At 38.1% G+C, this 15371-nt stretch overlaps 3 protein-coding genes across 5 annotated transcripts in view; 1 reads left to right on the plus strand and 2 right to left on the minus strand.

Moving 5' to 3' along the window:
* LOC116312298 (protein FAM214B) overlaps positions 1-2304 on the minus strand; it is a 28331-nt gene extending 26027 nt beyond the window's left edge. For 2 of the 3 annotated variants that reach the window (XM_039620913.1, XM_039620914.1), the window contains exon 1: positions 1909-2304. The gene's annotated coding sequence lies outside the window, so the exon portion shown is untranslated. The remainder of the gene's footprint in view (positions 1-1908) is intronic. The other variant, XM_039620915.1, reaches the window with a different exon arrangement.
* A 1700-nt stretch (positions 2305-4004) lies between these two features.
* On the minus strand, positions 4005-9651 carry cenatac (centrosomal AT-AC splicing factor). The gene is made up of 11 exons (XM_031729673.2): positions 9396-9651; positions 7973-8139; positions 7315-7413; positions 7167-7233; positions 6786-6848; positions 6414-6481; positions 6190-6304; positions 6042-6072; positions 5446-5547; positions 5087-5219; positions 4005-4369 (listed from the first exon to the last, which is right to left on the minus strand). Exons 1-11 carry the CDS (start codon positions 9510-9512, stop codon positions 4261-4263), a joined length of 1071 nt encoding a protein of 356 aa, XP_031585533.1. The 5' UTR covers positions 9513-9651; the 3' UTR covers positions 4005-4260.
* Positions 9652-9777: 126 nt separating this feature from the next.
* On the plus strand, positions 9778-14267 carry LOC116312296 (zinc finger protein 180-like). The gene is made up of 2 exons (XM_031729672.2): positions 9778-10518; positions 11088-14267. Exons 1-2 carry the CDS (start codon positions 10347-10349, stop codon positions 12023-12025), a joined length of 1110 nt encoding a protein of 369 aa, XP_031585532.1. The 5' UTR covers positions 9778-10346; the 3' UTR covers positions 12026-14267.
* Positions 14268-15371: the final 1104 nt, after the last annotated feature.

A 15371-nucleotide genomic window follows, 5' to 3' on the forward strand; every position in this document is an offset into this window, starting at 1 on the left:
GAGATCAATATAGCCCCAGAGCAGTGCTGAGTACTCGATCTAACCCACACAATCATCTGTAATCTCTGACATCAAATCCTGCCGAGACACACTGGAGGGTTGACAACAAGCCTTCATCAACAAGCCTTCATCTGCTCAAAGCTTTTAATAGCCACCCCCACTTTTTACACAGACAATCAAATTGCTGCCAGGTAGAGACGCTAAAGAACAATCGCGATCAAAGACGAAAACCACCATAAGACAAAAGTTATTTTTGATTTGCTCAAAGATAGAGTGTATGCAAAAGTCTGTATTGTTGTTTTTGTGGACTTTATTTTATTCTCTTCAGACAGAACCATTCATTCCCTTAGCTTAAATAGATACTGGTGGCCCTCCAAACTACCATCGGAAAACAGACTGTTACTCATGATCCTACTCTTGCTTAACTCAATGTTCTTGCCTGCTTAGTATGCACAGAAACATGCAATTTGATTTCATTTAATTTGGCTGAATGTATTGGTTGTTATATATTTTGAAGCAGAAAAAAACCCCAACAACACGGTGGGGGTTTTCCTCTGGCTATTTTCTTTTCATGCAAGGAGGTTGATACACTTATCCATTCTTGTATTTGATCACTCCCTCTCTTCCTTTTCTTGGAATGTGAGAGGATTATCCAAGTTTCTCTATTTCACCTGAATAGACTGAATTAATTTTGTGTTTTTTTACTGTCCTTGTGTGCCCTAGGCATGAGGGAACTTAAGTAAAAGGTGTTTAAGCATGGGACAAGCCCAGACCCAGGCCTGCTGAACAACATGCATCTTGCCTTCGGGGCTGGATACAGCAAAGATCTGCATGACGTCACACTCAGCTGAGGACAAAAGCCCACTGCTTTCTCCCAGACAGAATAGTGGGGGGTGGCTGTCAGAGCAATGCATGGACAAGCAAGAGAAGGAGAAGAATGAGCCGCAGCTGTATTTGGTGCTGCAGTGTGTGCTGCATGTGTGTGCAAAAATCTGTAGTTTACCTACATGTAAGACAGCTGCTGTTTTCCCATATGCACGTGAGCTATATAGATGATACAGTGTGAGACTGCACACAAATGCCTAATGTGTATGTCATTGCCTTCATGCTCTGCTTGTCAGGACAATGAGAGATGGTGCACTGCAGCTAGCATATTAACAGTGCAATATAGGACTCATTGATTTTTTACATTTATTTCTTCTTCTTTTTTCTTTTTTTTTTTTTTTTGCATATGCATGTGACAAAGGTTCTGTGCCATCATCAATACTCTCTTCAATGCATGATGCAATGCAACTCCCAAGTGCAATCCAAGGGAACAATACACCCACTGCACTCACTTATATCCCCTCTCCTATTAGCTGTACAATGTTCATCATCACTCCACCCGCTGAGCTACAGTCATAATCTCACAGATATACCGCTGCTGGTTGATCCTTCCTTCTTGCCTGGCCCACATATGCACAATCCCAGGAGCACAGTGTGCAGTTACAATAATTAAAAAAAAAAAAAAAAAAAAAAATCTTAACCATTTTATCTCATAACCATTTTAATGCCACACACACTATAAATTTTGATTTATGCATTGGGATTTCATTGGGAAATTCTAGCACTTTGTCCCCAACCAGTGCAGACTGTACACACATAAAGAAAGTGTGAGGAAGGCAGACAAAGCAGGGGAACGCCCCCTATCTCATGCAAGCTACTGTCAGGTCATCAGCTGGCTCAGGCTGGATTTCGCTCATTCTTCTGCCAGACTCACAATTGTGATAAGGAATCTCTATGCATGATCACAATGCAAAAGATGTAACTTAACCCACTTCAACACACCCCTACCTTTAAAGTACACACAATGCAGAAGATTAAAGGGAAGGTAACCAGCCAAATTTCAAGATTTCGAAGTCTACTCACCTCACGAAAAATATAGACTCAGATCATCAAACACAGCCAGGCAGTCTGAAGTGACGTCCGTGTAGTCTGGGAGTTTGGCCTTTCTGCTATCTGTCTGCCGTGTTGACTGCTGCGTTGTCGGTTTCTAGGTAGCTGATGTTATGGGCCGAAAATCGACTTCGAAGCTAAAAGAGGTTAGCAACATTAACCGTATATCAAATAGGTAAAATATTCGGGCAGTCTTAATCTCGTCCTCTCACTCTATAGTCCAAATAGTTTGTTAGCTAACAAAGCTACCTCCCTTCCTCTCTGTGCCAGTCTTTTTCGTGCACTCCCAGCTGTTTTCGGTGTTTCAACCTTTGCCTTAAATTCCTCCTCTGTCCCTTTAAGTAACAGGATTTCCGGGGTTTGCGTGTAAAAATACCAAAGGCGGGGCTTATTCACCAGCTGAGCGCCTGTCATTTAAGTGATTCGCCGCTTGGATTCCCCTTAACCAATCATCACTTGTAGTTTTTTAAACTATGCAGATTTATTCAAAAATACTGTTCTCTGATTGGCCTAAGGATTACTTCAAGAGCCGCCCAGTACACGTGCATTTTCTTCCCTCCTAGTCTTCAGTGCCAAGGATAGCTCCGACAGTTGCTTTATCGATTAATGTTTAAAATAATACATGACAGGAAATTAAAATTAAAAAATAAGACTTTAATAATTACTGTCACGGATGCGTGGTAATTTATTTAGTTATTTTTGTATTTATGCACTGGTTAAATTCACAGTACTATAGGTAACCCCCTTCTTTTCCTTCCATTTGCTCTAAATCAGCTATAGCCATGTTGTCACAGAGCTAAGAATAGCTCAGCAACATGTCGTATCCCCATATTGCCTTGCAGCTGCACTGAACTCCACGCCCATCTACCCAGAGTACACTGGGGCCTGATTATACTGTGCTGTGACGACGATGCAGCCTAAAAAGATAAAAAAGACTGCGTTTAAGCTCTGTGCCTGGAATATAGGATACTGAATTTAATGCTCTTGGCTGTTACTTCTTAGTACTTTACCTCTTAGTAATAAACCCAGTGTCTGTTTCTGAATAAACTCAAAATTACTAAATCAGTCAGTCAATGAGTCATTTATTCTTATTTTAATTACCACACAATTCTAATCTGTCAAAAAATAATTAATGCATGAGTTTAAAAAACGTATACCACCTAATCACATGTGTTGAGGAAAAGTGGATTACTCCCCGTTGTGTATGGCGAAGAGAAAATGTCCTTTTCCGAGTATCATATCAGCATTCCTATGTTCTTTGAAAGTTATCTGAACTTTATGCACAGGCACACAATAGAGATTTCTTATTGTTCATATATTACTCTCAGACCCAGCGTACACTTGATAGGTATTATGGTGGTAACCACATAACAACTCATGTTATGAAACCGTCACAGTGCTCTCTGTTCTGCGTTAATAAAAATGATATTTAATATTGGTGTATTTATAATGCATTGCAAGAGGAAGTGCTGCTGTATCAATCATTTGTTCCACTTCTTTTTGAAATTTCCCATTAACAGAATATTTTTGGTGCATGGTTATTTTTAGTTTTGGCCGTGGGACCACAAAGGTGGAGTCATGACAGATTTTTTTTAAAGATATTTATCCAAAAGCGACAAAATTTGCATGTGGTGTCTGCAAACATTTTCCAGTAATTCATTCTCTGAAAAAGGAAATGAAACCTTATTATTTGGTAAAAACAGCTGTTATTTTTCACAGTTGCATTGCTTCAAAAAGCACAGTAGTATTTAATCACATACGTTTTCCTGTCACATAAAGACAGAAAAGAACCATATCATTAAGAATGACAAACTGCACCATGCCTGTGTTAGCTTTATCTTGGCACACAAAGGTGCTTTTTAGTTTAGCTCCTTGCGCCCCCTTCTGTTTACTTGCTGTAACAGTCGTATTGCCCTCAGATCTAAGCATAAGCAAACTGCTGATCAGAAACCAGGACTTGATTAAAGTCTTTACAGTTGATTAAATAAGCACTAGTTGCTTTCAATGTCCTGACTTATACTATAAGTGCAACATGCAGCTTATTTTTTGTTAAAAAATAAAACAAGAAACAGAGCTTACTTTTCTTTAATAAAGAATAGCCAATATTTATAATACAAAATTAATGTCTTTACAGCAATACTTGAAATTTGGGTTTTTGTAAAGATGTTTAAATACAATTACATGTACTGCCATGCATGTACAGGTGTCTTATCAACCTAAACATTTCCAGTCCAGCTCCTTAAACACTCAGTATAACCATAAATAACAAGTCACACACTATATACATCACTATCACTTCTCTATTCTCACACGCCATGCTAAATTTTAAGTGTTCAGCTGATCAGTTGTTTTTATCTTCTTTGACCCTTCTGTGCCATGTTCCCTCCTCCTCTTCTGTCTGTGCTTCTGCCCTTCCTCTTGCCTGAACTGGTGCCTGTTGTGGGAAAAACAAAAAAATATTCACATGCATTGACAAGAGAAGCTAATTTACTGAGTTGAATCTCAAACACCAGGGACAACAGAAAAAAAAAACCTATATAGACAAATTTGGCTCAGCAGTAAAGTGCTAAACTGTTTCAGGCTTTTTTTGCAGCTTTCCTGAGTTTCCAGGCGATAAAATACAAAATTACACACTAAATACAAAATGCAGAAACAAAACTTAGTATTGTCTGACTTGCAGTAAATGGCGTTAGTATTCAACAATGATAAGATGACGTCCACTGAAGCTCAGCTTTTCCTACATCACCGGTCATTTTGGCATGTGACTGTCATACTTTAAAACGTTTAACGCATCAGCCTCTTGCAGACAAGAATCCGGTGGATATTAAACAATATTATGGTCTTCTGTATGAATCTAAACAGGAGGGCTAAATTTCCCTTGTGTTGATGAGATCTTTAACATTTAAAAAGTGATCGCATGATTTCATCCCCATGAAAGCAAATTTAACACAAATATAAACACTGTTGGTACCATAGATTTTAGACACATTGATGATCATGTGGCCTACTGGCTGGCAGTGCAGACAAACATAAAACACTGAAAATATGTGAATGATATTTTCTCCTGTCTCTGTAGTCATTCCTCTGCCCAAACATGTCCCAAAACACCATATATGGAAACCAGGTGCAATGAAGAGCTTTGTCAACTAACCTGGACTGCCAGCGTCGACCGCTGTTCCACACTCTACCAAAGGAAGGAAGCCAGTTGGCGTCTGTATGTGAGCTGTGATCGAAGTTGGCCCCCACTCTGTTCGGAGGAAGCTTCCTCAGCTTCTCTTGCTCCTCTGCCAAAAGAGAGATGTCATTATACTCCCATTACAGTGAGATTTTTTTAACTGGTTTTATACAAGTCTATGTGGATATGTTATTTTGAATTCCTCAGACTAACTCCAGCAACAGCAGCTTCATGATTGTAGCTCTAGTGTTTACAAAAATGCTACTTATAAATGACAGTGATGCAACAAATGCTTGACACTGCTACATGTCATTTGATGATAGCATCCTCCTTACTATGTTTGAGGAACTCGTGGAGTGATGGGCCAATCTCTGGCTCTGCAGCAGTTCTGGAGCTCCCTTCTACAGGATCATCTTGGAGCCAAGGAGGGACAGCACCTACAGCACACACAGGTTAAAATGCTTCATCAAGCAGACCAAAGAGTTTCATGCAGAAGCTTCAGAAAGGTTGAAAAACACAACAGGAAACCAGTAAACAATGTATTAGCTTAACAGAAACCAAGGTTTGTCCACTGATACACATTGCAGTCAGGTCAACATCATTAAGCACTTATTTTTAATCCATCGTGCAATATGACTAAGCAGATGTCTGATGTACAAGTTTGGGGACAAGATCACAAGATATCATGTCAATATGGACCAAAATGTCTGAGTAATCTTTCCAGGACCTTGTTGAATCTATTCTACCAGGAATTAAGGTACTAGCATGAGAATCTAATAATGTGCCCAGTGAGTATATATACTGAATTTATATGTATTCATTTTATAAATAGTAGGAACAGTAAAAGTTCTGCGTATCTCTCAAAAGCAGTTGTTTTGCACAACCACATATATGTATTTTTTTCACCACCACCTCAAATACATCACAATACCTGTATGAACGTTTCCACTGTTCGATGAATCCTGTATGAGAGAAAACAAGCGTTCATGTGAGGTCATTGCATTTGTATGATAAGATAACATTGCATATATAAATGTATAGATGAGGGAATACTTTCTGAATAAAAGCTGCCAGTCTACCTGATAACCTATGAATGTCAGGCCGTGTCCTGCTGGAGTCCACGGCATTTCACCCATCGAGTCGACAAAGCTGCTCCCCGCCTGCTGGTCCGATCCTTGACACATAAACTGTGAGCTGTTGCCCAAAGGACAAGGTGATCCCCAAACAAAAACACAAGTCATTTGAAGTGAGACTGGTGAGAGTGTAGAATAGCTACAGTGTTGCAGATGGGACAATGGTTTACCTGACAGAGTTCTCTACAGACGAGTCTGTGCCGTTGGGTCCGTTCAACAACTCAGGCTCTGCATCACGCTGATATTGATTCAGGAAAAGCCAACAGTGGTTCACAGAGGAAGTCTGACACCTAATCATGTTTCATCTCAGCTTTTATCATCACAATCCTTACACACAACATTACCCAAAATGTTAACATAAACCTCGTGCCCTTCTTCTTACCAAAAGGTTAACCAGCCACACTATTCTTTAAGAGTTAAACAGGAGCTTACAATTATTTAGCTGAAGAATTTAGCTGAAGGAATTTGCAATCTTACATGCAAACAAACAACAGTTAATGCCACAGTGATGGATACTGCCACTGCATCGTTGGAAAACAAACCTCTAAAAGCGACTGTAAGACCTCCTGGCGATGCTTTTCCTGGGCTCGTATATGCTCAGCATGCTGCAGTCACAAAAAAAGAGAGAAAACAAAAAATAATTACCAACAAAATATTTCAAACCTGGATAATGTACCATTCTTTAAGACACTAATAATGCTGAAAAAACAACTATGGATGAAAACAGTCTCTAAGTAACTACATCTGCATTTCAGAGCTGACTTTCAGATGTTGAGATGCTAGCTAAATTAGCAATAAATTGAACTGAAAATTTAATTCACCTCTATATATGTAACTATATTAGCATTTATCAATACTGTGCTTCACTACTCCAAAAACAGCACGCTATATGTAGAGTTCATTTAAAAACAATGTCACAATACCTGTTTAATGTATTCATCCTCCTTCTCCACAAATGATTCCAATGCCTTTGCCACCTCAGCTTTAAACCTAAAGAAAAATACAGAACAGTCAATAATTTTACAAACAAACTTTAATAATGTCTGAATTCTTTTGGCTCAGTAGGTCTACCTTTCCGTTTCCTCTTCTGTGACGATGACTTTGTCTCTAAACTTCGGGTCAGCTTTATTGTCCCACCAGAACTTGTGTGTATTCTTCCTGTGTTCTGGGCTGAAATCAAATATAGTTGAAAAACTTTAAATACACTCTCATATAAATTTATATGAAAAAATAAAGCGGGTGTACTATATTAATTCAGCAAATGTTTGAGAAATGTATCTTTCGTGGTCAAATGGGTCTTGGTGACCTCCGGACATATTACATATTTTTGTTGCATGTGTAGGTTTGGGAAACATCTTAAAGATATTTTAAAAACTCAACTTGCAAGTTGGCACATAAACAGGAAGAAATGGAAACAGTAATTCAGGCGTCAGCGTTTTCTTCCTGATTGTGTCTTATCAGCCACTTAAGGATCTTTCCTGTTTCATCACACGTAAGCAACTAACCCTATCCTTCTTGTTTACAACAGTATGTGTATACACAGACAGTTAAGTAATACACATTTAAATGCAGTTTATATGAACAAAACTGTTTTTTGAAACTGTGTTAAAACACTTTTCCAGACATGGATTGCTTTAAAACAACAAAGGAAATTGAAGCAATCTGAGCAATCAAAATGGTTCCAGACAAAACAAAATACAGTGAATAAAACCTTATAAGTAAGACTCACGTGGCCATGTGTTCTAACAGGCCTCCATAAAGGACAGTCATGTTGCCATCTGTAACGTTTTTCTCAATTTCACACCCACAGCAGTAGCACCAGAATGTCTGCTTGTGCTGGGTGCAATCAAACTTTTCTACTTCGGGTTTCTTAAGTGTTCGACGAGCTTCCTTCACCTGGGAGACAGTGGATGAAACAGACATAGAAAACTGACAAAGTTAGACTCTGATTGGAGCTAAAACAGTTTCACACAACTCTACTGTTGTATTTAAATATTACTTTCATTAAAATAAAATATATATATATAATCAGTTTGGAGAGTGTAGTTTGTGGTGCTGTTGAATTATATAGGGTTATACATTTATATATATGTTTACAAAACAAAAGAACTAAAAGAGCTGATTCAGGAAAAGCTGACAGTAGTTCACAGAGGAAGTTTAAACAGCTCAGATTGGCCTTGTTGACTCCCATCTCTAAATAAGATGACATTTACTAATGGCAGTATGTCAGTGTTTATCTGTTGTTTTTGTGTTGTTTCAGATCAAGGCTGCATTGGCTAAATACAAGATAATGTGATAAAACTCTAAAAGACTTGAAAACAACTTTATAATGAGGATGTATTTGTTTCACTGGTAAAAAGGACAGGAATAAATAACAAGAAAATCCCCAAACAACTGCTACTAACATGTGCAAATCTCCAACTACAGCGTATATACAAATGAAACAGACAAAAATTACTGACATGCAAAGACATACCATGCAAGTATGCACATTACAGTATTTGAGGACATATATACATGAACTGTTTAAATATTTGTTCAAATACATTGTTTCAGGGAACGAGTCTGAATCCTTACTGATAAAGAAAAAAATATGTAATATACATGATAATAAATCAGACTATATTACTGTCTGATTTCATAGAAATATAACAGTAATATTATAATGATATAGACAGATGTTGTATATCGAGTACAAACAAATTGTTAAAATATATAATACACAATCAGAAAAATATAATAATAATAATAATAATAATAATAATGATGCTTTAAAGTTATTTAAGTTGTATCGTCCATTAGATATTAAAGGATGATCTCAAGCTACTTAATCAGAAGCAGGGGACATTACGCATGGCGTGCTGGTGGTATTAAAGTTATGATTATCATGAATACTGACGCACCTCATGGTGGCCGTTCTGTAGACTTAAAATCATATACATATAATAAAGAAGATAATGGACTCACAATATTTCGCTACACAACTTGGGAATCATAGTTTTTAATGTTACTCAGAAGGAAAACAGTTCAATCTAGGATTTTAACAACAGTTTGCCTCTATCGTTTCTACCAGGGTTTGATCATGCTGGACAAAACACAGACTACTCTCAATATCAAATATCAGTTAAAAAAAAAATCTATGATCTGCATACCTTTTCTGTGAATTTAAGGAGAACCACTCTGAGTCTACTTTGATGAGTTTTTCCGAAAATGTGTCCCTTCCCGTTGAATGTTGTTTGTCTACAAATGGCACAGTAGTGTGCACCCATTTAGATTCTGTGGAAGTTACCAAACATATACCGAAACCGAGATGAAACCAGATCGGAGCTAAAACCAAACGTAACAGTTTTATCTTTGTTTATCTCGTATCCCCCTTCACCACAACAACTACCCCTCGTTAGCTTAGCGTAAGTTAGCCTTTGCTACAGGACGTAGTTCCGTCTCGAAATACTTCCCCCTGGAAGCAGAGGAACGGGCTTTGTGTTAAGACTTTCAAAAGTCTTTGAAAAGACTTTTTTGGGCGTTAGCATTTATTTTTTTGGAATTTAATGTTAGTACTACGGATATTGGTCATATTTAAAGTAGACTATATACCAAAAGCAGAGTAAGATCATACATAGTAGATGCACAGCCTTCTTGCTAAATGAAAAGAAAACAAGTCAAGCCGGAACGAAGAGTGCCTGACTTTCAGTGTCGGAACACTGTACGAGCCAGTGGAAGTAACGTGGAAGGCTGAAAAGATCAGTGGCAATCAGACAGCAGCAGTATGAATTCATGCTCGGAAAGAGCACTACTGATGGGATATTTGCTTTGAGTGGATGCTCAGGCATCTCCACCGTTACATTTTAAACGAAACTACCTCGTGCCAAGTGCCTTAAAGATACATAATATAATTACGGCAGCGCAGAAAAAATAACTAAAAGTCCCCGTGAAAGCGACTGGAATAGATCAACTACTGGGGGAGGGAAAGGAGTGAAAGGGTGAACTCGCTTCCAAAGCCGGATCTTAAAGTGTGGCACCGAGCGGAAGTAAACACAGAAACTGGGCTGGTGGCGTAAACATCGACTTGTGCGTGGGAACAATATATATGTAACAAGGCAATAATGCCTTCAGTTCAGCATTTTAGACAGTTTTTCAACGAGCGACTAGCTGCTGCTGCTGAAGAAATATTCAGCGCTTTTGAAAAAACTATCCTCGAGTACGAAGAAGAGATCAGCCGTCAGCGCAGGCTGCTGGACATCGCCTGGAAACCTGCGGTGAAGTTACCCAGGATAGGTCCGCAACACCTTAATTGCACGTTTGATATAATTTGCAGTTAAATAAAAGAGGCTTTAGACTTATATTAGATCCTGTTCGTTTAAAGTCCTATTAGTTTGTTTTCTTTATCCCAACAGGATTGTGATGATGGGAATATGGACGTGCCTCTATTACCACAGCACGTGTCGAACCGAACTCAGTCTATAATCTTTATCAGTGTGAGAGAAAAAGTGGGAGTCGGTGTTTGCTAAGCAATTTTTTCAATTCTTAAATGTTTTTAGTTTTTTGATCAGTCAAAGCGGAAGAAAATCTGAAGTTTATTCTACAACATTGTTTAAAATATCAGATTTGGCAACATGAAATTGAGCGGCAACTACAATGTTATTTATTTGTATCAAATCCCTTCCACCTCAAACGTGTTTTATTGGGTAGTTTTCTTTATTTTACTTTTTTTCTGTTACTGAGATTGGATTACACACACCAGTATATGGAATATTTATGAACTTTTTAGGTGGGTAGCAAAATCTGTGTAGTTTCTGTCAGTGTGTAACTTTTTGTTTGTTTGTTTGTTTCACTTATCCCTCCAGAGCTCCCCCATCAACTTGCCTGTAAAGAGGAGGAGGTTCTTGCCTCTGACCAGCAGCCCATTTTCCAGGAGAGGAACCCCAGGTTGGATCAAGAGGTTAAAGAAGAACTCTGCACTAGTCAGGACAGAGAGCATCTTGTACTGAAGCAGGAGACTGATACTTGCATTGTGCCTCTTACTTATGAGAAAGGTGACAACACTGAAGATCAGACTTTGAGATTGAATCCGAGTGAATTAGTAAGTGCAACAGAAAAACAGTCCTTAGTCAAAATATCTATTAAAACCTCAGAGGAAGCAGAGCTAGATACCAACCACCAGCTCTTTTCTCACAGTTCCTATTTATCTAAAAGCCCTGACAAAGAAGACGAGCCTGAGGATTGTATGTCAACTGGAAATGCAGAGACAAAACCACAGAAAATAAGTCACAAAGTCAATCATATACATAATCCTGCAATGTTGATGAATTACTGTAAAGCACACGCAAGCAAAAAGTCTTTCAAATGTGACACTTGTGGAAAAACATTTCCATTTAATTCCAAATTAATCAGACACCTGCGAATCCACACGGGCGTGAGGCCATATTCTTGCAACATCTGTGGTAAAAGATTCAATCAGACATCCATACTGAAAGTTCATAAACGAATCCACACAGGCGAGAGGCCGTATTCTTGCAACATTTGTGGAAAGAGATTTAACCAGACGTCAATACTGAACGTCCATAAAAGAACTCACACGGGCGAGAAGCCATTTTCTTGTAACATCTGTGGTAAAAGATTTAATCAGAAATCAATACTGGATGCTCATGTCAGAATCCACACAGGTGAGAAGCCCTTTTCTTGCAAAACATGCGGGAAATGTCTTAGAAGTCGTTCTAGTCTGTTGGTTCACATGAAAAAAACACACGGGCGAGCAACCGTATTCTTGCAAGTCCATGTGTGAAGCCAGACGTTTGCCAGACTATCTGTAAAAGAAACAGCGCACAGAAAATCTGCACAGGCAATAATTTTATAATTTTGTGTGCAGCAATTATGTGAAATGATTCTTTTATGCATCGAGTTTGATACGGTATCTAAGGCTGCATTCGTTCGACTAAGTGTTTGTATATGCAAATTATACAATATAGAGTTTCAGTTTTTCCCTTCAAGACTAAAACAAACCAGGAATATTTAATTACACCTCAATCTTATACTTCAATGCTTACATTTGATAATAAGTGTTAGGACCTTATAAAAAGCATTAACCTGTTTAGGGGATACACAGATAAGGCAGAACCATCAGCTGTGGGCACAAATGGGTCATGACACACTCATTCGTTAAGCACAGATGGAAAAGTCCCACTTATCGAAAACTACATTCGGCTGCTCCATTGACACAAGGCGTAGTCACAGCGGATTTTTAGAGGGGACTGTAAAAGGGATTTATGATTTGTTTTTCCCCCACGCTCCCTTGCAGATTGGTTGTGGGGGTCTGATATATCAAAAGCTTCTCCTCCTTGTCTCCAAACACGTCTTTGGTGACTATAGCTGCTAAAACCCAGTTTTGATTTCTTGACCCAGTCACCACATGACTTCTGTAGATGTTGACTTTTGTGATGAGGGTGCACGTCAGGACCATGTTGGCATATTAGGTCTCAGTGATGCATGATGCTCATTCACCCACGTGTCAGCAAAACCTTCCTGCAGCTCCTTTTCAAACACATAAGGGTTTGGAATAGTAGATTTTCATGCTTGAAGTGCCTTCATGTCTTTATATCCATCGTATCGTATTATACGTATATTGCATCGTATAAATTCTTTTTACAAGTCTGTTCACAGTATTTATCAGCTGGTCAAATTTCAGCTGGCAAACTAATACCACTTGCTGCTTCGGCTGGCTTCGAAGGCCTAGAGTTCCTAAAGAGATGAGCCTTTACAAGAAGACATGCATATGCCACAGTGTCTGTATTAAATAAAATATCTCTAATTGTAACACTATACGCCATTTTCCTCTGTGCGCCTGAATATTTGTATGCAACTGTACGTCTTCTTTGCGACAGCTCATGAATATTTGTTTTGTAACTTTAACAAACAAACAACACCAACACAAAAAAGCAATAAAGTCCAAAGGTAAAAGTATCCAGTAACAGTGTTGCGAAATACCCATCACAATTTCATACAACTCCAGCTGATGTTTGGAGATATTTTATTTTGTTTAGCGAGGAGCAAAAGTGTGCACAGTTCAGTGTGACACAAGGTGATTGGATTGAAATGTTCCCAGTTAAAAGTTTAGGAGTTAGAGTCAGACTATGTTTGGTGTTTCTCATTACAAAAAGTGACTGTTTAGCTTACTGCTCCTGATTATTGATCCATTATATCATTTAAAAGGAAATGCAGTACAGCAGGCTGTTTCTCAGTGTATTTCTGCTGTAATTGTGAATGAGATGCTTTGTGGAACTTTTGAAAGCACTGAAACCCTCAACATGAATTTGAAAATTACAACATATTTATATCTGGCTTTATTGTTATAATTCTGAGGCTGCTCTACATAGCTCAGGCCAGCCTAGCATTCATTAGGTTACATGTGTATGTTTCTACTTTAAGGTAACACAGTGAAGAAAGCCTTTTACTGTATCAGCGTTACAGTTTCCCTGTTAACAAATGGTAGAAACAAGAAAACTGAAATACTTACAGTAGTTACAGTATTGTTTGCTTATTTTTTTTTTTTAGCTTTTCTCTTCTCTTATTGTATACTGACGTGCAAATTTACTATTACATATATATAGCAAATAGCAAGGTCTGATTTTAGATAACCTCTTGTCATGTCTATTGTAGAGAAAAAGAGTTAAGATACATGATGCTGGATCTAAAGGTACAACATGTTTATGTCTTTATCAAACTTGCGTGTTGTTTAACTAATGAAGGAAGTTAATAGTTGCTGTTTAAAATTAGTTAAGGGGATTGATTTATTGAAGTAACAATAGATAATAAAGGTGGCATTGCCCAGTCAGTATTTTAGGTTATATAACTTGTTTTACTGTATTCACTGCGTTTAAAGATATTTAGATACAAAAAAGAATCCTGAGAGCCATCTATGCAGTCTGAAAGTCTGTGGCATTGTGTTTATTTTGTTCTTTGCAGTATTTGTTGCCCTGAAATTATTATATAACTATGTAATGTTACATTAAATGCTCAGTTTGACTAGATCCCTTTGTGCGTTTTGCATTTTTATCTCACTCACCAAAGCACTGTTATCTTTCCATAACATCAAATTGTTCCTCACAGCAACAGGAATTGGTTTGAAGAACTATAATATTTAAAATCTTTGTACAAGTATTTCTTTCTCTGTCTGCCAACTTGTCCTACAAGCTCAGGATGTGATCAACCAAACTTGACCCACAGATACATATTAGGTCCTTCAAGGTTCTTATGACCCACAAAATGACCTGTTTTTAGCATCTGTGCACCTATAACAACTTAACCTATGCTTGCCTTTATGCACTTAAAACACATCAAAGCATCGTGTTTTAATTCCACGGCCATCAACATGACCAGTCCAAACAATACTGTAGTATATCATATAATATAATAGAATATCATATCAGGTAATACTGGAAAGAGAAACTCATACGTTTAATTATGGGGCGATCGTGGCTCAAGAGTTGGGAGTTCGCCTTGTAATCGGAAGGTTGCCGGTTCGAGCCCTGGCTCTGACAGTCTTGGTCGTTGTGTCCTTGGGCAAGACACTTCACCCGTTGCCTACTGGTGGTGGTCAGAGGGCCTGGTGGCGCCAGTGTCCGGCAGCCTCGCCTCTGTCAGTGCACCCCAGGGTGGCTTTGGCTACAACGTAGCTTGCCATCACCAGTGCGTGAATGGGTGAATGACTGGATATGTAAAGCGCTTTGGGGTCCTTAGGGACTAGTAAAAAGCGCTATATAAATACAGGCCATTTACCATTTATTTCTTTCAAACTATTTAATTAAAGCAATCACTGTATCTATCGCTTTATATATGTAAATATTGATTATAGTACTCTTTCCAGTTCCATAGGAAGAATTTCAAAAGTACATAAAACAGTGTTCAGAGGTTTTTTGGGGAGGAAATATGAGATCACTGTGTGTTTTTTGTGGTCAGCAGTGTGGGCAATTTGTTTTTCACATAGGGCCAAGTAAGTTTGGAGACCTTTTTTTCCCTTAAAAAATTAAATAATCATTGCAAAACTGCATTTTGTATTTACTCGAGTAATTTATTTAAATGGTTTTTCTTAATATTAAAAATTATTTGACTATTTGTAGCATGTCAGTGTGACA

This window comes from Oreochromis aureus, linkage group 12, assembly GCF_013358895.1.
Source record: "Oreochromis aureus strain Israel breed Guangdong linkage group 12, ZZ_aureus, whole genome shotgun sequence".
In the NCBI taxonomy this organism is placed as follows: Eukaryota; Metazoa; Chordata; class Actinopteri; order Cichliformes; family Cichlidae; genus Oreochromis; species Oreochromis aureus.